General features: G+C 38.2%; 1 protein-coding gene across 1 annotated transcript in view; it reads left to right on the top strand.

Moving 5' to 3' along the window:
* The first annotated feature begins 6,370 nt into the window (after window positions 1-6,370).
* LOC150088649 (protein MEMO1) overlaps window positions 6,371-23,685 on the top strand; it is a 140,477-nt gene continuing 123,162 nt past the window's right edge. The window contains exon 1 of the mRNA XM_090370846.1: window positions 6,371-6,487. Coding sequence (XP_090226972.1) covers window positions 6,427-6,487 — 61 coding nt within the window. The 5' untranslated portion in view covers window positions 6,371-6,426. The remainder of the gene's footprint in view (window positions 6,488-23,685) is intronic.

Below are 23,685 nucleotides of genomic sequence, written 5' to 3'. Positions count from 1 at the left end.
AAACTTGATATCCCATTATCAATATCATTCATAAACACCGAAAACAACAATGGACCCAACACTGAACCTTGAGGAACTCCACTAATAACATTAGTCCACGTTGAGCAGTGTCCATTGATTACCACTCTCTGTCTTCTGCCACTCAACCATCCCCTTATCCATAGCAGCAATTTGCCTCCAATGCCACACTGCTCCAATTTGTGCAGCAGTCTACCATGTGCAACAGTATCAAAAGCCTTTCTATGATCCAAATATATAATATCAAAGTTATTCCCTGCATCCAGTTCTTTTGTGAGTACATCATAGTATCCAATCAAATTGGTCAGGCAAGACCTGCCCTTAACAAAACCATGCTGCGTCTGAGCTATAACTGAATTCTTGTCTAGATGATCCTGCAGTGCTTCTTTAACCAGTGCCTCCATTAATTTACCTGGAACAGAAGTTAAACTAACAGGTCTATAATTACTTGTGTCAGCCTTTGATCCTCCTTTGTGAATTGGGGTTACATTTGCACATCTCCAGTCTATGGGTACCTCCCCTGAGTCGAAAGAAGCTCTCATAATTATGGCTAGGGGTTTGCATACTTCCTTTGCTGCCTCCTTTAATATAACTGGATAGATCCCATCCACCCCAGGTGCCTTTTTTATGTTTATCCTCAACAATCTCTCCTCCACTTTCCTCTCAGTTATTACAAAATCATCCAGCTCACTGCCAATGTTTACTTTACCTACATCATTCTCCTTCCTGAATAACTCCTCATGCGTGAATGTAGATGCAAAATACTCGTTTAGATTGTTAGCCACCTGAGCAGGATCCTCAACTGTTGAACCATCAATATCCTGTGGACCAATCTGATTCATCCCTTTCCTTCTCGAGTTCAAGTATGTAAAGAACTCCTTTCTGTTTTTCTTTGCATCCTTTGCCAAGGATTTTTCGTAGTCTGCCTTTGCCTGCCTAATCTCCTTTGTGACTTGGTTACAGACCAACTTATATCTATCATAGGCTTCCATGTCACCCATTAATTTGTATGTATCCCATGCATTTTTTTTCTCTGCCACAGGTCTCATTAGTCCATCTGACAACCATTTAGGCCTAAACCTTGAACAATATTTCTTAGTTGGTATGTAAAGCCTGGTAGCCACCAAGATTAGTTCCTTGAATGCTTCCCATTTTGAGTTTGCTGTTGGTAACATCATCAGTTGGTCCCACTGTATAGAATTTAAATACTGTCTCAGACCATCATAGTCGCCTTTACGAAAACAAAAACCCTTCCCTTTACCTCTGATGGTAGTTACCTCCTTGAGTAAATCCCACTTCAACACACTGTGATCACTGCCACCTAGTGGTTCATTTATCTGCAGGTTCTTAATGCATGAAGAATCACTACTGATAATCAGATCAAGAGTATTGCTCCCTCTTGTTGCCTCACGAACATGCTGATGTAGAAAACAATCATCCAATAAATCCACAAAAGCCTTGCTAGTGTGCGAGTGACTAACCCACAAATTCCAGTCAATATCTGGGAAATTAAAATCCCCCATTATAAGACTCTCTGATTTACTGGCCCACTCTATTTCCCTGTACAATATATTATTATACTCATCAGAGTCATTAGGCCTATAGCACACTCCTACTCTCAATTTTGATTTCCCTATGCTTATGTCACACCAAACTGACTCGACACTGCCCTGTCCATCGATGTCAACTGGCTTCACTTCCTTTGACTTTATGTGTTTCTTAATTAATAGCATAACCCCTCCTCCCCTCCTGTCCTGTCTATCCTTTCTATATACATTGTATTCCCCAAATTCCAGTTCCGCATTACTTATATCTGTGTGACACCACGTCTCTGATATCCCAACAATATCTGCCTTTGATGTTTTGAGCAATACCTCAAATTCATCAAATTTATTTACCAAACTCCTAGCATTGGTGTACACGCAGGTATACATGCACCTGTTTCTATTCTTAGCTACCCTAACACAACCCATGTGTTTACTTGTAACGCAATGACTACCAGCAGTCTCTGAAATATCCTGCATCTTGTTTTTCAGACTTCTGCTCATTTGAATAGAAGCAGTGCAAGAATCACTTCCACCTCTGCCAGTGGCTACTGTTAATCTATTAGTCCTTGTAACCCCCCCAACTAGCAGTTTTCCGACCCACCTAACACTGCCTCGACAGCATCAGCAAAAATTCTTGCACCCTTTCTATTTAAGTGTATCCCATCCCTGTAGAAGCAATCTCTCCTGTTAACAAGTACAGTCCAGGCTGAAAAAAATTCTACCCCTTGAGCCTTGCACAATCCCTCCAGGGCCGAATTGATCGACAAGGCTCTCATCATATACTCCCTCCTATCGTGTCTGGGCAGAATTGCAGACACTTTCAAGTTCAACCCTAATTCACGGCTTTTTTTGAACAGTGACCTGTACTTGCTAAGTAATTCCGCCGGTCTCCTACTCTTAATATCATTAGTGCCAACGTGTACAACTATATCACCTTTTGTGCCCTTAAAAGATGATATCCGCTCTACAACGTCATCAACCTTTGCCCCTGGCAGACATACCCTGGTCCTATTCCACCTATCCTTTTTACAAAGCATGTTCCCCGTTTCCCTGACAATAGAGTCACCAACAACTACTAGTTCCTGTGGGACCAGCGCATTCTGCCTAGGGGGCTGCCCCTGTGTTGCCTGATGACCAAGTGCAAGCTCTGGCGTTGATGTGGGCAGCTGAGAGCTTGATGGGCCCCTCAATTTATTTCCTTCGAGGGCATCCACCCTGTCCTTCAAGGTCTCATAAAGGCCCATAACAACGCTGAGTTGTCGCCTGATTTCCTTGCACTCCTTACATCGTGCACACACAAAGACATCCCCCTTGGCAGTATCATGTCCCGTACCCGACTGCTCCGCAAACATCAAGCAAACAGTGCATTTTAATAGACTGTGATTCAGAGGGCAACTGCCCCCCCTCAGTTCTCCCCTGAACCACAGCACTCCCATTAGCTTGAGCCTTTTGCTTTGCTGCTCTGGTCAGAGTCATGATTCCAATTTAATTCAATAAAATTTAAAACAAAAATTAAATCCTTAAGTTATATCCCAAAACAGTTATGTTATATATATATATATATATATTTTTTTTTTTTTTTTCGGTATCTAGTGTTCCCTTTATACAACTTCCGTATCACGTGTACCACTATAGTTATGTACTAATTATTTGTTACGATTAAGTCGTTATATATATGTGTAGAGTTAAAAGTACAATTTAATTGATGATAAAGTTTATCAAGATTAATAGATTTACTGATTAATTGACAATATTATATTATGCACTATACTACACTAAGCTTATGCTATCGTGTAAAAATGGCGGGAATTCACGAACGGTATTTCTACGGACTCGTAAGTATTGATTAGCTTCGAAATCTCGCTATCTCAATTTAGAATAAACTAAGGATCTTGACTAGGTCTATAATCTACTTATAGAAGATACTTTGATATAACAATTGGTTAATAAATCGACTAATTTGGTTAAAAGACCTCTCGTTCAATTTGTGACACGTGGATTTGATACCGTTACCGATACTAAGTAATATCTACGAAATCTCTGTCTAAGTTAAACTTTAAACTAAGTATCGTAACTAGGAATATAAAGCTACTCTAGAAAATAAGTTAATATGACAATTTAAACTAATAAAGCAGAAAATAAATCAGGAAAAACTTCTCTGTTTGAAGAGCTTTAAGGAGCAATGTCTGCACAGGCAAACCTCGCACGCAGACTCCAAAAGAAAGACTCCAAAAGAGATTAAAGAAAGACTTTGATAGTCTTTCTTTAATCGAATAACTTCCAAGGCACTTTCCCTGCCTTTGCTCTTCTGAAATTGCTTCCTATCCTTATTAACCTGTTTTTTCAATAGAGTAAGCTGAGGTGTCCACCCCTTAACTGGTCTATGTTTTATCTGTTTCCGTTTCATAGCAGCTACAAATTCAAATTCAAATTATTATATTAGGGCCACCCGTAATCTCTTACATATATATATTATGACTGTAAATTGCGTGTGTTCTCTGGTCGATTTTTCTGTTTTGCTGGACGAAAAAACCCCAGTTTCTCGGGAAAAAACCTTACTATCTACGCCTGCGACCGACTAACTCAGCCACGGAGTGAAAAAAGCCCACTAAAATTCCTCGCGTCATATTGTAGTGTTGACGAATATATCAAGCGTATTTTAATAATATTGTATTTATAAGATTGACGATTTTGGAAATAAATAATGCGAGTCCACACACTCAGCAAAATATCTACGTATGCTTTTCATACAGAAATAAATTCCTAATGCATTAATAAGTTTATTTCACAACAGTAATATGATAGTTTGTCATAAGCAGTCTGTCATATAACTCGGGCCTTTTCTACCCGGTGTGGGGAGGACGGTGACGATACCACTGTGCTACCCACGCAGGCGACCATAGCAGCTACACACGCATCATAGATGCATGTGTAGCTGCTATGGCTTGTAAGGCTTGTATTGGTCTCTTACATCAGCAACTGTTTCCGACCACAGGGATACCGTTGGTTGGATGTTATTTGCTTATTTTACCAATCTTTATACAAAATTTTACTTGAAAATTGCTGCAAGGTTGCAATTTCCAAGATACTGGCGCCTCTGTTGCCGACTGGTGTGCAACTTTAAAGGTCACTTGAATCTATTATATTGCTCATTCTCGTTCACTTTTTTTTATTTACTACTGAAGTAGCACTTCATTTCATTATAAGATTTAGTGTACCTAATAAAGTTTCCACTTAGTGTATATGCCAGCACTTTCATTTGAACTTATTTCTGAATAGATTGAAACGATTATTTTACTGGATGAAAGCGAGAAAAAAAAATGATAATTAGTATTTTTGCATTCACAAACAATTAAATTGATACACCAACCGTGTTGTATTAAAATAATAATTTAATACTCCAAAATAAATGTACATAACATAGATATTTATTAAAACAATTAAAACTATTTAAAATAAAATACGATAAAAGTATTATAAAACGTTAAAAGACAAAATACCGGATACCGAAGCTTTCAGAGGCTTCCGCCTCCTTTCTCAACAGTACATTTTTAATTGTACACATCCTTAAATAGCAGGTTCACGGCTCACGTGGTTCCACAGGCGCATGGGTGGTGTTTCCCTCATGCGTACTAGAAGCGGAAATGGCTCGGGAGCGTGCTAGACGGAATCGATCATTCCGTCCGAGTACTACAGCCTCAAGGAGGGGATGCATACGAACTCCCCTGTCTCTGTTAATGGTATTGTTCTCGGATGAACAAGTTTGTAAGCTCTCAAGGCATTTGCGGTTCCAAAATCTATGAGCATGGTCGACGATTACAGTCTCGTCTGGGGAGATTTGATGATGCTTCTCCCAAAAATGTTCTGTCACAGCAGACTTCCCATAAAGATCGCGGATTATGTTCACTGTCCTTTAAAATAGTATCCACTGTTGAAGCAGCGAGGACTAATTCCCTTGCAATAGATGACAAGTGTTGTCGTGCTTCTTAATCATTTTCATTTCTAAATCAATTTTGTTTCGTTTCCTGGCATTACAACCACTTGCAGTTTTCGTTGGTCGCTTTCCCTTCGTCATTGTAATACGTAAATAAGAATGAAGAGAAGTTTCTGAAAATTTGTTTTTTTATATGATTGAAAATTTCGGCGAAGGGGAACTCATTTGACCATAATAACGTAAAAACCTACACAATTGCAGTTATTGGTATTCTCCCAAATGCAGTAAGATCGAGTTTACTACCAGTTTATTATTAGATGCACGAACAGAAAAGCCATTAAACCGAAAAGTGCAAATTGTTTTATGGTTGTGACCTCCAGAAACGTGCTTTAGAAAAACATCACAAAGGCGTTCAAAATTGATTCTCATAACAGGAACATATGATAACAATGAAAGTGTAGTGCAATTTCCATTATAAATATGACCTTTTAGAAAGATGAATAGCTTAGTATACAGCGAAATTTTCAACTTCCGAGGACTTGGAACGAATTACAAAAAAAAAAAAAAAAAAAAAAATGGATTATTGGGTTCACATTACGATATTTCCATGATTTTTTAAGTTTGCACCGGCCGGCAAAATCTTAGTCTAATTTCCGTAAGTCTATTATTACGTAAGTCGGGGAGTTTCTGTATCTACATTTAATGTAGTGGGCAATACATCGGTAAACGTGAAATGTTTTTATCGGCAGAGGGCGGACTTGTTCAAAAATAAATCTTTTCTTGAGGCCGTATACATTGGGCTTCCTTTGTGCTTCTTTTCTTATATATTTTAGTTTGTTTTTTTTGATGGGCCTTTTATGACTTTAATTTGTTAAGCTCATAGAAGCAGTTACTTCACTGTTTCTGCCCGAAGGCTGATTAAACACCATGTCTACACAGCCGTCGGTACGTCGTGCTACCCATGCCGGAAGTTGGTATACCAATTCAGGTTCGTGTTTATCTCAGCCACTTTAAATAATAATAAAAAAAAATCTAATTTAATTTATTTAGTGGCATTGATCAAATTCAGTTGCTTATTCGAAGGGAAGGAAAGGAAAGGAAAGACAGTTCTTTTATGTTGTCACAATCCACTGACATACATATGTATCATGTTATGTTTCAAAAGTATATTTTGTCGTGTAAAAACAAAACTTCATTCACTTATCTCGTTCAGATTTACACAGAGTGAAAATGGTAAACTTAGAATTTGTGTCATCAGCTTTATTCACGCATAAAAATAGGTTTTTATTGTAGTGTTGACGAATATATCAAGCGTATTTTAATAATATTGTATTTATAAGATTGACGATTTTGGAAATAAATAATGCGAGTCCACACACTCAGCAAAATATCTACGTATGCTTTTCATACAGAAATAAATTCCTAATGCATTAATAAGTTTATTTCACAACAGTAATATGATAGTTTGTCATAAGCAGTCTGTCATATAACTGGGGCGCACACAAGGGAAAGTTGTGGCTGCCTGGAGGACTCAAATCAAAATGAAAGAACAGAATTTTCTCTAGGTCAAAGCAATGGCTGTGTTAAGCTTCCTTCCCTCCAAAATAAAGAAGTCTTTAGATCAAGTGAATCAGATATTCAGTGTGAATCAAAAGTCAGATGTTGAACATTTTACTTTCATCAGGTTTCGATACCACTTGTACAGAAGCAAGGAGGGTTAATGGAGAGTTTACTGTGTATAACAAAAGTTGGGTATGTTAACTGAAGATATGAGAACTGAATGTCTATGAGAACAGGATCTGGAAAGGTTGAGCAGATGGGCTGAGAGGTGGCAAATGAAGTTTAACATTGACAAATGTAAAGTACTACACATGGGAAACAGCAACCCCAGAGCAACGTATCAACTCTGTGGTACTACACTGACAGTGGTAGAGAATGAAAGGGACTTGGGGGTGGTTGTGCAGGCAGATATGAAGTTCTCTGAGCAGTGCAGACGGGCTGCAAGAGTAGCTCATGGAGTATTGTCAATGATATACAGGAATTTTTCCAGCAGGGATAAGGAAGTGATTATTCCATTGTATAAGGCAATGGTCAGGCCACACCTAGAGTACTGTATACAGGTCTGTAGGCCTCATTTCAAGAAGGATGTAGAGCTGCTGGAACGAGTACAGAGAAGGGCAACAAGATTAGTGAATGGAACAAAGGGGTGCTCTTACAAAGAAAGGCTTAAGTTTTGCAAATTACAGTGTCTGGAGACTAGGCACCAGCGAGGTGATCTGATAGAGGTGTATAAAGCCTTGAATGGTTTAAGCATGCTCAATGCTGATGGGATTCTTCCTCTAGCTCAGAAAAATCACCTGAGAGGGCATAAATTCAAATTGAGGAAAGACAGATGTAGGATAGACATGCGGAAATTTGCCTTTAGCCAGCGGGTGGTTGGTTGGTGGAACAGACTTCCATCCCTTGTGGTGGAGGTTGATAGCCTAACTAAGTTTAAGGCTCAGCTGGACAGGTATTTTGAACGAACAGAGGGGTGAAGTGGAAGTGTGGTTTTTTTTTTTTTTTTTTTGGCTGATGCTGCATAAGCTTGCTTTCTTGCATCAAATGCCTCTACTAATGCTAATGTCATAATTGAATTGTGCAGGTTCACCAAATAATATGAGGAACTGCATGGAACTTCACTGCATGGAATTATATTTATTGCATTTGGAAAATTAAACAATAACAAATAGACTGTATATAATTTTACATTACAACCTCTCCCTGAGCAGCTTTGACTTTGTGAAGAAAACAGTAAAGACAGTGATAAGCTGCTGACATGCAGTTGTGCTCAGTTCTGTCTTCACTTTTTTTAGACACAGCTGAAGGTTGTAAAGATGAGATTGAAATGCACGAGCATGTATAAAGTCTATTTTTTTAAATATTGAAAGCTTCGTTACTCCTCAGTTGTGACAAATCAACGGAACAAATTTAAATTGAAAAAGGATAGTTGCAGAATAGATATGCGGAAATTCCTACTTATCCAGAGAGTAATTGACTATTGGAATGAACTTCCACCCTGTATTGTGGAAGTGGGTAGCCTGAATAAATTTAAAGAAGGTTTGGTCAAGTTATTAGAAAGAATGGGCAAATTATATGGGTGAAAGAAAGTTATTTTTTTTGACTGATGCTATATAAGCTTTGCTTCCTTGTTCCATTTTGCTGTTACCAATACTAATTTAATAAATGTAATTTGATTTCACACAGATGTTCCTCTTACTCTGTTTAATATATTAATTTCTCCCAGTATATTATCAGTTATTTGGGATGTCTTCAACTTTATTATCAGACTGGTGGAGTGAGTGTTTAATTCTCTGTCAGTTGCATGATATCTGATAGGCTTTTTTTTTTTTTTTTTTTCTGACTTGGGAATAAAATCTCTAAACGTTGGAATATTTTCTGTTTTTGTTATGATTTTCTAGAAGTTGATTGTATGGTAAGAAGGTTGACTGACATGAGAAGTTGACTGTTTGGCATCTGTATCTACTAAAGTAAGTGACTATCGTTTTGGTATTAGCTGGAGTGTATAAACACGCCTCCTCTAGCAATTGTAATTCACCCCCCCCCACCTTGAAGGGTGGAGTTATGAATTATCAGCAATATCTGCACCAGTGGCATTCTATGATTTGCCTTATAGTTGTATGTTTTTCTGAAAATTGTGTTAAGCATTGGGTGAGGGAGGGTTTGCTGGAATTAAGGATGGAAGGGATATAACTGGAGATGAGTGGCAAAGGCATGTAGAATAAGGTATGGGAATAATTATGTAAGTAATAATTAATAAAAGACCATTTTAATTCAGCAAAAAAAACAACTTAGTTTTTTATTATAAAAACTAACAGATACCATCTGAGCACTGTTTCTTTTAGGAATATTGCTGACTTGTTTTTTCAGTTGTTGCTGTAGTTGGTCGATCTCAGGCAGAGGAAGTAAAAATTGAGTCTGCAGAACATTGGTTGAAATGTTCATTTTGAGATTTTCATTTTCGTTCATTTTCACAAAAATCAACCTGTGAATATAGTTATATATCATGTACACATCATCTATCATCTTTCCGCTATTCCACGGGTCGACATATGAAGCCTCGCCACCATGCCCTGTCCGTGTACTTCTCTCCGTTGTTGATTTCACTTGTTTCCTCCTCTCTTAATGACATCGGTCTTTGTCATGTCTTGCCATCTCATTCTTGGTCTCCCACTTGGACAATTAAAGGACAATTACTTACATAATTGTCCTTTAATTGTAAATCAAACATTCTTCTTGGCAAACACCTCTCATTCATCCTCTTGACATGTCCAAACCATTTAAAACGGGACTTTTCAATCCTATTCTGGAGTTTTTCAACCTGAATTCTCTCCCTAATCACATCATTCCCAATTTTGTCACGTCTTGTCTTTCTGGCTATCTTCTCACAAATCTCATTTCTGCCCCCTGAATTCTGCTTTCATCCTTTTTCCTCAATAATCCAAGTTTCAGATGCTTATGTCAGAATTGGTACGGCCTGATACACTTCGTGTATTCAGTGCCTTCTTACACTTCAGTGGTATGTTCCAGATCAGATCTCTTGTCTTCCTATAGAAATTCCCACCTGCTTGTATCCTTCTACTTATTTCTTTGTCTATTACTCCAGTCTTTGTAATGGTGCTTCCTAGATACTTGAAGTTAACCATTTTGAGCTGTTTCCGTTCCATTGTAATTAGTAAAAATTTCAGCGCGCAAGGCTCAATAACTTCCACAATTTTTCAATATATTAAAAAAAAGGTAAGCGATTACCTCAATCTTTGTTTTTTGGAATGTTTCCAGTCAGTTCTCTCCAAATGTAACGAATAAAATAAGATGAAAAAAAGAATTAATGAATTCCCTCACTCATAGAGATACGACCAAATTGGACGTGCACCAGAATGAATCGAAAGCAGAGAGCCCCAACCCCACCCCAAAACACATCAAACCACCGCAGCAACACCATGAGTGTGAGAAGACATTGTGTCAGAATAAATAATTAAAACCGCTTCCGATCTGAAATGCTTGAAATGAAACTACACAAAAATTCTATCAATGTGCGACGTCCTTACCTAATTTTGGATTTCTGGTCTTTTTTTACGCATGCATCAATACAAATCTCTATTTTAAGAGCCAAAAACACTTCGCGATATTCCCATCCTGTGAACACGGCAATCAGCCGAGAAGCATGGTCTGCTTAAGGAAGGGAAACAGCTGTGCATTTTATTTAATTTGAGTGTTCATCCAATTTTTAATCGTGATTTTAATTATTTATTCTGACAGTGTCTTCTCACACTCATGGTCTTGCTGTGGTGGTTTGATGTGTTTCGGGGTAGAGTTGGGACTCTCGGCTTTCGATTCCGTTGCTTGTCGAATTTGGTTGTATCTCTATGAGTGAGGGAATGAATTCATTAATTTGTTTTTTTTTTTGTTTTTTTCATCTTATTTTATTCGTTACATTTGGAGAGAACTGACTGGAAGCATTCCACGAAAAAGATTGAGGTAATCTCTTACTTTTTTTAATACTTTCATTGTAATGTATGTGTCAAGCTCGCCACTTCTCTTTAGAACCATTAATTCACTCTTCTCCTGACTGAAAACTAGTTCAAATTCATTGGCTATTCTAGCCCATATATCAACTTGCCGTTGCACTTGTTCCCTGCTCTCTCCCCACATGCAGAGGTCATCTGTGAAGAGCATGACTTTCATCTGGTCCTGTCCAAGTTGTTCCACCACTCTACATTGCACATCACATACATATACATCATAAAGTTTGCTTGTACTACAGGATATTTTTAAAGTCACTGAACTCATACTATTGTGTATATATCTGGTTATATTTACGGGAACAACATACTATTTGGTTTGCATACAGATCACAGGCTTAATGACAGATGGCTACGTATACACATGTAAAGTTACTTATGTTGGTGGCATGCAAACTGTGTGGTTCACAAGAAGGTAGAAGCTCACACTCTGTGCTAATTCTGAGAGGTACATTTGTAAGACTTTTTACCCTCTAGCAATTCTGGAAGCCAAGGTGTACCTGCGAGATTCAATCTTCCATAAAACGGTGTTTGCAGTCCAGCCATTAGATAGTCCACTGGACCAAACATGTTGGTTACTGTCTAGGACAGGGGTCGGCAACCTTTTTTGTGTGAAGAGCCATTTTTGATTTAAATTAAAAAAAAAAAAAAAAGACTCCTATGAGCTGCATCTCAACTCAAGCTGGGGGGAGGGAGGAGTTTTTTAAGAAATGGAGAGTGCGAAGGTGTTTTATTAAAAACATATATATTTTGAAATTATTTATTAATACTGAAAAAATGTAACAAACATCCAATTAGGTACGAATTAATGTGACTTTTGCGCTGAACTTCTTGAGCTAGTCTCTCAACATCACATGAGTATGCTGTAATTTTCATCTTTAAACATGCTGAGAGACTTGCATTGCAGACGGTTTCTTGATTTATTTTAAATATGGTTCATGTTCAAAAATTTTTGCTCACAGAAATACGTCGAACCAAAAACTGAGAGAAGTCCAAATGCAAATATTTTGAAATTTATATACTTGTCCAGTAAGCTACTCCAAGCTTTGAACACAATTTGGTCTTGCTTTGTCAACTCATCTATCGTGGTCCATTTGTGTAGAATTGCAAGGGCAGCCTTTTGCCTTTCCAAATCCTCAATTTCAGTTTTAAGGCGTTTTAGTCTTGCCCTCCACACGTCCTTGATTTTTAAGTCCTATAACTCTATTTCAAATTATGCTTCATGTGGGGGCACCTCCGTAGCCAGGTGAGCAGGAGTAGCAGCGCGTAGCACACACTTCTTGATTAGACTGGGGTTCGAGCCCGTGACCACCAAATACGGAGGATGCGGAAAGGTCAGGGAATGACCACCGCATATCCCCGGAGCAATATGGCCTTAGTTGCTAATGCTCCTAAAAACCAAATAACAAACAAACAAACTTCATGTGGGTTAAAAGTTAGAGCTGCAGTTACATGTTCAAAGAGCTGCAGGTTGCCAAACTCTGCTCTAGGAGATATCTGAATCAGCTAGTATATAATTTCACTGCCTCTACTCTGCCAGATAGTGACTGGAAGGAGACAGAGTAGTGTATATGCAGGGGGCATTGCCGAGGCCACGTTATGTATGTCATATCCAAAGATTCCATTACTTCAGACAGTATGGCCTCCACACATTTTGTTACTACTGAATACATCATGAACAGTTAAACTAATAGAATAAACTTATCTGCAAAAAGATCTAAACCTTTCCAACTCTTCCTTAATCAGTTCACAAATTGTGTTCTCTCCAGTTTCATTGATGTCCGTTTCCACTTACATCCTGAGAACTCCCACTTACTTATTCTGACAGAATCCCAATTATCAGTTGATTCAACCACTGCCCATCTCAGGTGTCCTGATTATTTCCTGGACAATTCCTTTGACATCTAAGGTGGTACTTGTGCATATATAGCTACTCTGATATTTCTTGTTGGAGGCAGCAATTTGGAATCTTCTCTGGCAGGGAATATCTACTTAATCAAAGCTTAATAAAGCTTCTCTGGCTTAAAACCTCTCTACCCCATTCTATCAAATTCATCTGTTGCCTCTATGATTCCCTCAACTCCACTAATCATTTGGAAGTCTCTGACTTCCTTTCTATGAAACTTGATTTTCTCCAGTCCAACTTTCCTAACAGTGAGGTAATTTTCCCTGGTGATTTTCATGTTTACAACTCCAGCTGACTTCCATTTTCTAGTCGCACAAACCGAGCTTGTCTTGATGCAGAGGCTTTTGTAATTGCATGGATTATTCATTTACCTACTAGAATAGTAGGCAATCCAATCACACAACCAACACTCTTGATCTTTTACTCACAAACACCCCTTCCAAGTACATCGTCAAGGTGAGTGATCTTCTGGGCACCTTATATTACAACTTAGTGATGGTCTCTTCTCCAGTGGAACCGTTCTCATAACAATTCTCAACATCGAGCTGTTTGGCATTACAAGAATGTAAACTAGGATGATCTGACAGATTTTTGTTCTTATATTCCTTGGTTGGATTACTATTTTAAATCTGAGCAAAAACTGATATATCTGATGTCAGTGTTTGCTCAGATTGTATCAGTGAAATTATTCTTGTAAGGATGAAATCCTTTATTCTGTACCCCACGTTAAAATCTTGTCCTTCATCCAAATCTTGATTTTCCAATAACTGTGGTAAGGCTGTTTAAGATAACAATGTTCCATATTGCAATTAGATTGCATTGAAATCTTCAGGTTCATTTTCTGCCTGCATCAAAGCTTGCAACAATTGAAAACCAGTTATTGATCAGTCCAAACTACATTTTGAATAGACTGAGTAGAAAACTTGCTTCTTGTCCAAATGGCAGTTGAGCATTCTGGTCTCTTGCCAAAGCTATTGGTTGCAGCTTTTACCCATCCCTACTCCCACCTCTGCCAAAACGTAATGGTTCTGTTTCCACCATAGTTAAAGATAAAGCTGATCTGCTTGCATCTTGCTTTTCTTCTAACTCTTGTATTGACAATCTTGGTAAATCACCTCATACCATTCTCAGTACACTTCACTCAGTGCTTCCTGTGGTCTTCCATCAAAAGGATATCAGAATTTTGGACAATCTTGATGGCAAGAAAGTGCCAGATCCTGATGTTATTTCTCCACTTATTCTCAAAATCTGCTCTTGAGGTTACTCCTGTTCTGTGTCACCTTTTCCGCTTTTCTTCTGTTCCACTGGTGTTTTTCCTTCTGCTTAGAAGTTTGCTCACATCTAGTCTGTTCCTATAAAGGGTGACAAATAACTCCCATTCAGTTATCCCATTGCACTTCTATTCTTTTTAAAGTAATGGATAAATCCTTTATTTCATACTCCACCTTAAAATCCATTAATTCTTAAAACTATCTTGAAACCTTCCATCTGATTAATAATCACCAGTATGGATTCCATCAGTATCGATCCACTGGTGATGTAATGGCAGCATATGTTACCCATCAAAGGACAAATTCAATGAAAAAGTTTGAAACTCAAGCAGTTGCTCTTGACATTTCATAGGATTTTGATTGTGTTTGGCATAAAGGCCTTCTAAATAAGCTTGCACCTTATGGATTGTCAACAGTTTTCTGTTATTGGGTATCCAGTTTTCTCTCTGACTGCTCACTGAAGGTGATATTAGATTGATCTGTCTTCTAACTTCTTCACTAACGTTGGGGTTCCCCAAGGTTCAGTTCTTTCTCCCTGTCTTTTCCTGTTGTATATTAATGACCTTCTTCCATTGACTTCAAAACCTATCCATAGTTTTGCTATGTAGCACATTGCATTCCACCTTCCAGTTTGAGAAATCTTGCCCTGCGCGAACAACTTCAACTTCTCAAAAGCCATTACCAATTCCTTAAAGGCTGATCACCAGGTAATTCTCCAATGGGGCAGAGAACTTAGTTAATTTAAATCCTTCTAAAACTGAGCCTGTCTTATATTTCTTTGATTACGAAGTGTGCAGATTAAGAATCTTGAGCTCCTGAGAACAGATAATTTTTTTTTGAAATTTTTTGCATCTTTTTTGATTAATTAACATAAATTGCATTTAACAAATAGTGTAATAGTCTTGGTCATATTCATTACCATTTATTCATTTGGGAGTCATTGAGGTACAAGTAAACACATGGATTAGGTTAGGTTGTCTGTCTTATATTTCTTTGATTATGAAGTGTGCAGATTAAGAATCTTGAGCTCTTGAGAACATAATTTTTTTGCATCTTTTTTGATTAATTAACATAAATTGCATTTAACAAATAGTGCAATAGTCTTGGTCACATTCATTACCATTCAAGGCCTTATACACCTCAATCAGATCACCTTGCTGGTGCCTAGTCTGAAGACACTGCAGTTTGCAGAACTTAAGCCTTTCTTCTTGTTCCCTTTGTTCCATTTGCCAATTTCGTTGGCCTTCCCTGTACTCGTTCCAGCAGCTCTACATCCTTCCTAAAATGAGGCCTCCAGATCTGTATGCAGTAATCAAGGTGTGGCCTGACCATAGCTTTATCCCTGCTAGAAAATTTCCTATATATCATTGACAAGACACCATTGACATGAGCTACTCTTGCAGATTGTATGCACTGCCCAGAAAACTTCATATCTGATTGCACAATTACCCCAGGTCTTTTCCATTTTTCACTACCCAGGGGTAGTACCACACAGTTGATATGTTACTCTGGGGTTACTGCTACCCATATGCAATATTTTACATTTGTTGATGTTAAACTCCAATTGCTACCTCTCAGTCCATCTGCTCAAATTTTTTAGATCCTGTTGCAGTAGTGCATTGTCATTTATGTCATTATCAACCATGCCACCCTTCATGTCTTAGAATGTCCAAACTTGGACATTCTAAGCATGACATACCTTCATCAATATCATTAATAAATACAGAAAACAACACTGAACCCTGGGAAACTCCACTAATAACATTAGTTCATAAAGAGCATTGTCCACTCTGTCTTCTCCCACTCAACCATCCCTTTGTCCATAACAGCAATTTGCCCTTAATGCCATATTGCTCCAATTTGTACAGTAGCCTTCTATGTGCAACAGTATCAAAAGCTTTCTTAAACTCAAGTATGTGATATCAAAATTATTTTTTGCATCCAGTTCCATTGTGACCACATCATAGTATCCAATCAAATTTGTCAGACAAGACTTTCCCTTAACTATGTCCCCTATACTATGTATGAATTATTACTGCAGTCTTGTCTAAATGATCCTGCAGTACTTCTTTAATCAGCGGCTCCATTAATTTCCCTAGAACAGAAGTTAAAATAACAAGTCTGTAATTACTCGTGTTACCCTTTTATCCCCTTTTGTGAATTGGGGACACGTTTGCACATCTCCAGTCCATGGGAACCTCCCCTGAGTTCAAGGAAGCTCTTAATTATGGCTAAGGGTTTGTTTATTTTATTCCTTAATTCCTTTGCTGCCTCCTTTAATATAATAATCTTATGTTTAACTTCAACAATTTCTCCTCCACTTTGCTTTCAGTTATTACAAAATCATTTAATTCCCTGCCAGAGTTCGATAAACTTTTGAAATTCCCCTCCCTGAATATCTCCTCATGTGAATGTAGATGCAAAATACTCATTCATTTTGTCAGCTACCTGAGCAGGATCATCAACAGTCAAACTATCAATATCAAGTGGACCAATCTGATTCATCCCCTTCCTTCTAGAGTTTACACAAGTAAAGAACGCTTTTTTTTCCTTTTCATCTTTTGCCAAGGATTTCTTGTAATCTGCCTTCACCTGTCTAACCTTCTTTGTGACTTGATTAGAGACTAGCTTATATCTGGCCTTCTGTGTCACCTGATAGTTTATATGCATCCCATGCATTTTTCTTCTGTGCCACGAGTCTCATTAGGCGCAATATAGCCGAAGTTGCTCTTGCGCCATTAAACCCCAAACAAACAACTAGTCTCATTAGCTCATCTGACATCCATTTAGCCCTAAACCTTGAACAGTATTTCTTAGTTGGTATGAAAAATCTAGTAGCTTCCAAGATTAATTCTTTGAATGCTTCCCATTTAGAATTTGTTTTTGGTAACATTATCAGTTGATTCCACTGTATAGGATTTAAAAATTGTCTGAGACCACTGTAGTCACCTTTACAAAACCAAAAACCCTTCCCTTTATCCCTGATGGTAGTTAAATCTTTGAGTAAATTCCACATCAGCACACTGTGATCACTCCCTAGTGGTTTCTTTATCTGCTGATTTGTAATGCATGAAGAATTATTGCTGATAATTAGATGAAAAGTATTACTCTTTCTGGTTGTGTCTTGAACATGCTGTTGTAGAAAACAATTATCCAATAAATCCACAAAAGCTGACCAACTCACAAGTTCCAGTCAAAATCTGGGAAGTTGAAATTCCCCATTATAAGACAATCTGATTTGCTGGTTCGCTCTATTTCTCTGTATAGATGTTTGGCGACAATCATTTGGTTAAGGAACACATTGACAGTCCCCAAGGCAGAATGCACTGATCTCACAGGAGGTAGTTATTGTTGATGACGCTATTGTCAAGGAAACAGGAAATATATTGTTCAAGGAGGATAGGTGGAATAGGTCCACGGCATGGGTGTTGGCAGAGGGGGGCAAACGGGGCACTTGCCCCTCCGTGGAATTGAGTAAAAAATTCCACAAATTATAATCGTAAAAGTGATTGAGATATGTAAGCTTACACCCTCGACCATGGGACGCTTTGTCTGCCTTAAAATTTTATTATGGGTTGGCTGGCTTCGGCCCTCGGCGGGGTAACCATAGAACACGTGTTTCATCTATTGCAGCAATAAAACGGAGTTCCTGTTTTTGATTCATCGACTGATATTCCCCAAACTTTACCAGAAGTTTTGGAACATTGCGACTATTTCCCTTCTATTAATTCGGCAATAACTATTGGTATGACATTACCTGTTACGACCTGTACCATTGAAAGAAATTTCAGCACCTTGAGATGTGTGAAAACATGGTTAAGATGTCCACTATCTCAGAAACTCGCCTATAAGGTTTATGTATGATTAGTGTGCACAGGAAGAAACTAGAAGAGGAAGTGGTAAAGAAGAAATTTATTGAAAATGTCATCAATAGGTTTCCAAGAGATTGACGGAGAATTCAATTCTTATACGATATGTGATTATTGAAATTATTATTATCTATATATATATATATATATATATATATATATATATATATATATGAAGTTACGTAAAAGAATATAAGAAATAGAAAAGGAGAAAGAGTGACAGAACAGATTAATGCCATGAAATTTATGATTGTACATTACATCTGTCTGTATATAACAATTTTTTAGTTACCGTATTTCCCCATGTATAAGATGCACCTTGATTTTGGGGTCCAAAATTAAAAAAAAAAATGTATTACGTAAAGTTATTGAACTCAAGTTTTATTCATCAAAATTCATACAGCTCATCACTGTCAGACCTCCCATCCATTAGCTTGTCCTCATCTGTGTCTGATGACGAATCACTGTCTTCATATATTGCCTCGTTCCCAGTTCCATCTATGGCATTTGAAATGGCATTTGAAATTCCACACTTCTTAAATGACTTAACAACGATTTCAATCTTGATATTATCCCAGGATCTTTTCACCCAGGTACAAACTTCTCCTACAGTTGGTTTCTTTACTCTTCTTGCTGGTGTTCCATGCTGGGATGTCAAGCCTCCAGGTATGATGGCAAGTTTTGTTTTTTGCTCGGCAGCAATCTTCTTTGTGTTTTTTGTTATGTGTGCCCTGAACTGACCGAGCACCAATAGGGCAGGTTTGCGTAAGAGCCCACCTGGTCTCCTGCTCCAAACTTTCTCAAACCAGATCTTCATCCCATCCAACCCTTGTCATGAACGTGGACAATCACTCCTCGAGGAATGTCTTCTTTTGGCATTGTTTTGCGTTTGAAAATCAGCATAGGAGGCAGCTTGGTTCCGTCGCCACAACAAGCTAGAACAACTGTATAACGGCTCTTTTCATGTCCACTTGTCTTCACAATTACAGTTTTCACCAGGCGCCTCCGTAGCCAGGTGGGAAGGAACAGCAGTGCGTAGCACACGCTTCTTGATTAGACCGAGGTTCGAGCCCGTCACCACCAAATACGGAGGATGCGGAAAGGTCAGGGAATGACCACCGCATATCCCGGAGCAATATGGCCTTAGTTGCTAATGCTCCTAAAAACCACATAACAACATAAGTTTTCACCCCCTTCTTATCAACAGTTCTGCTACTTGGGAAATCAAATTGAAGGGGGGCTTTGTTCATATTTGCAATCTGTCCCAAATCAAACTGGTGTCTTCTGACATTGAATGACAAAACGATGAAATTCAAGGACCTTCTGCTCATAGCTTTCAGGCATCTTTTGGGCAAGTCTGATGCGTGTACGCATGCTTAGTCCATTCCATTTAATGAACCTGAAGCACCAATTGTGTTCTCCTTTGAAATCAGTAACTTATTTTTCATCAGCAATTCTTCTTGCCTCATGCTGAACCATCTTTGTGGACACAGGAATTCCAATTACCCTTTGCTGTTCAATCCATATCTTCAGTTCCCTCTCTAAATCAGGCTATTTTGCTGACTTGCCTCTCATGGCCTTCTTCTGCCGTGGTGTTTTCTTCTTCCCGTAGCCAGTCTCAGATTGTTTTCTCAGTTGGAGGAGGACCAAACTTACGTTCAGCAGCACGATTTCCATTCACTTTTGCAAACTGGATCACTTTTAATTTGAATTCAGCACTGTACGAAAATCTTTTCTGAGCCATTTCTGGGCAGAACGTGGCAAAACTTAACCTAATATACCAGTAACAAGTGCGAAACAATGAGCGCGAAATGCAAGTAAAAAAATCTACAACCACTGTATAAGACGCACCCAGTTTTTAGACCCCAAATTTTTTGAAAAAAAGATGCGTCTTATACATGGGGAAATACGGTAATTATAATTCCAATTAGATAAATTGGAGAATTTAGCATAAATGTATTAGGGGTGCAAACTATACTCATTAGTTCAAAGGGCCAAGTTTAGGTAACCTAAGTTGGACTTCTTTGTTGTACCCTATAAATAAACACATAAAATAAAATAATATAAAATAGTAAAATTAAAATGATAATATAGCTAATTATAGATATATGGATACATTGAATGGAACGTTAAGGCTAGCTCCACTCAATATATCCCATAAATAATTAGCTGAAGCTATCTGTTTCTGTTTGCCATTTGCCAGATGGCAAATGGCAAACAGAAATGGGTATAGTTTGCATCCCTAATACTTTTATGCTAAATTCTCCAATTTATCTAGTTGGTATAATAATTAACTAAAAAAACTGTTATATATATATATATATATATATATATATATATATATTAATTCTTGTTTCCTTTATATTGTAAATTTATATACATTATGTATGTGTTTTTGTGTTGATGCAATACTGTATTCTATAATCTACTTGTTTAATTAAATAATTATTTAAAAAATTAAATAAAAATTTATTGATGTAATTATTTGTCTCCAAGCTTTGCCCCTCCCCCTGAAAAATTTCCTGTGGATGTCCATGGTATGTCTGCCAGGGCAAAAGTATATGACATTGTAGAGCAGATATCTTTTTAGTGAACAAAAGATAATATTATAAATATATTTCTTGACGAAATGTCAAAGGGTATGAAAAAGGCCGTTTAAGCATGGGTAATGCATCTCCATCATTTCTACTATCCAGGTAGTATGCATGCATTGTTTTATTATATCTCATATTGTGAATACCTTCAAAATGAGTTGCCTAGGTATTGCACTACTTCGAATAAGTAACGTTTCTCTGGTAGAGAAGACTACTGTTACTTATTCTCAGATAGGCACCTCCACCACCTAGATGGCACTGTTTCAAAGTTGGTTGGCTTCTTCATCGGTGGGTGGGCAGGTTGAATTTGAAAGTGTTAGCAATTTTGCCCTGACATGATAGGAGGGAGTACATGTTGAGAGGCTTGTCAGTCAATTTGTCCCTGGAGAAAATATGCAAGAAAATATGCTTCGAATAAGTAACATTTCTCTGGTAGAGAAGACTACTGTTACTTATTCTCAGATAGGCACCTCCACCACCTAGATGGCACTGTTTCAAAGTTGGTTGGCTTCTTCATCGGTGGGTGGGCAGGTACCCTGTTGCAACCCAGTTATGAGTTGTCACTATTGCAACAGGGTACCTGCCCACCCACCGATGAAGAAGCCAACCAACTTTGAAACAGTGCCATCTAGGTGGTGGAGGTGCCTATCTGAGAATAAGTAACAGTAGTCTTCTCTACCAGAGAAATGTTACTTATTCGAAGTAGTGCAATACCTAGGCAAGAAAGTATTCACTTGTTGTGAAGGTATTCACAATATGAGATATAATAAAACAATGCATGCATAGTACCTGGGTAGTAGAAATGGAGCTGCATTACCCATGCTTAAACAGCCTTTTTCACAAGATGATATTGTAGGTATTGGCGCTAATGATGAGTAGGAGATCAGAGCACTTAACAAGTAAGGAAAACATTGGGATAAACATGCAAGATAGGATTGAATTTGAAAGTGTTAGCAATTTTGCCCTGACATGATAGGAGGGAGTACATGTTGAGAGGCTTGTCAGTCAATTTGTCCCTGGAAAAAATATGCAAGGCTCATGGTGTAGAATATTTCTCAGTGTGGTTTGTGCTTATTAACAGGAGAGACTGTTTTTACAGAAATGGGATCTACTTAAATAGAAGAGATGCAAGAATGTTTGCTGATGCTATTGGGAGGCAGTGATAGGTGAGTTGGAAAACTGCCAGCTTGGGGGATACACAAGTCATCAAATGCAGACGTTGGAATATCAGATGTGGTGTCATTCAGTCATAAGCGATGCTGTATTTCAAAATGGGGGAGTACAATGTATACAGGAAGGACAGACAGGACTGGTGTGGTGAAGGGTTTTGCTCTTAATCAAGAAGCATATTAAATCTAGGGTTCATCCAGTTGATATGGGTAACCAGTGCGATGTTGAGTCAGTTTGGTGTGACATTGAGCACTGGGAAAACAAAAATGAGAGTAGGAGTATGCTATAGATCTAATGACTGTGATGAGTATACCAAACAGCTATACAAAGAAAGAGTGGGCCAGTAAATCAGAATGGGGGATTTCAACTTTCTAGATGCTGGCTGGACTTTGTGTTGGTTACTCACACACTAGCAAGGCTTTTGTGAATTTTTTTTTTTTTTTTTTTCTTTTTTGCTGTTTTTTACAGCAGCATATTAGAGAGGCAACAAGAGGAAGTGATACCCTTGATCTGATTATCAGCAGTCATTCTTCATGCATTATGAATCTGCAGGTAAAAGACCCACCGAGTGGCAGTGATCATAGTGTACTAATGGAATTTAATTAAAAACAACTACTGTCCGAGGATATAGGGAAAGGCTTAGTTTTTAAATTCTTTGCAGTTGGACCTGCTGATGCTTTTATCAACAGAAAATTCAAAATGAGAAGCATTCAGGAACGTAATCATAGTGACTACTAGGCATTAGCATTAGCATTAGTAGAGGCATTTGATGCAAGAAAGCAAGCTTATGCAGCATCAGCCAAAAAAAAAAAAAAAAAAAAAAAAGTAACATAAATAAATAAAAATAACCACTTCCACTTCACCCCTCTGTTCGTTCAAAATACCTGTCCAGCTGAGCCTTAAACTTATTTAGGCTATCAACTTCCACGACAAGGGATGGAAGTCTGTTCCACCCACCAACCACCCGCTGGCTAAAGGCAAATTTCCGCACATCTATCCTACATCTGTCTTTCCTCAATTTGAATTTATGCCCTCTCAGGTGATTTTTCTGAGCTAGAGGAAGAATCCCATCAGCATTGAGCATGCTCAAACCATTCAAGGCTTTGTACACCTCTATCAGATCACCCCGCTGGTGCCTAGTTTCCAGACACTGTAATTTGCAAAACTTAAGCCTTTCTTCGTAAGAGAACCCCTTTGTCCCATTCACCAATCTAGTTGCCCTTCTCTGTACTCGTTCCAGCAGCTCTACATCCTTCCTGAAATGAGGCCTCCAGGCCTGTATACAGTACTCTAGGTGTGGCCTGACCATTGCCTTATACAAGGGAATAATCACCTCCTTATCCCTGCTAGAAAAATTCCTATATATCATTGACAATACACCATGAGCTACTCTTGCAGCTCGTCTGCACTGCTCAGAGAACTTCATATCTGCCTGCACCACCACCCCCAGGTCCCTTTCATTCTCTACCACTGTCAGTGTAGTACCACAGAGTTGATACGTTGCTCTGGGGTTGCTGTTTCCCATATGTAGTACTTTACATTTGTCAATGTTAAACTTCATTTGCCACCTCGAAGCCCATCTGCTCAACCTTTCCAAATCCTGTTGCAGCAGCATAGTGTCAGTAGTGTCCTTGACAACCCTGCCAACCTTCGTATCGTCTGCAAACTTGGACATTAAGCCTGATATACCATCATCAATATCATTTATAAATACAGAAAACAATAAAGGCCCCAATACTGAACCCTGAGGGACTCCACTAATAACATTAGTCCACGATGAGCAGTGTCCATTGA

Source organism: Mastigoproctus giganteus, chromosome 3 (genome assembly GCF_048544385.1).
Source record: "Mastigoproctus giganteus isolate SK-2022 chromosome 3, ASM4854438v1, whole genome shotgun sequence".
NCBI lineage: Eukaryota > Metazoa > Arthropoda > Arachnida > Uropygi > Thelyphonidae > Mastigoproctus > Mastigoproctus giganteus.
This window is presented reverse-complemented; position numbering and strand designations above follow the sequence as displayed.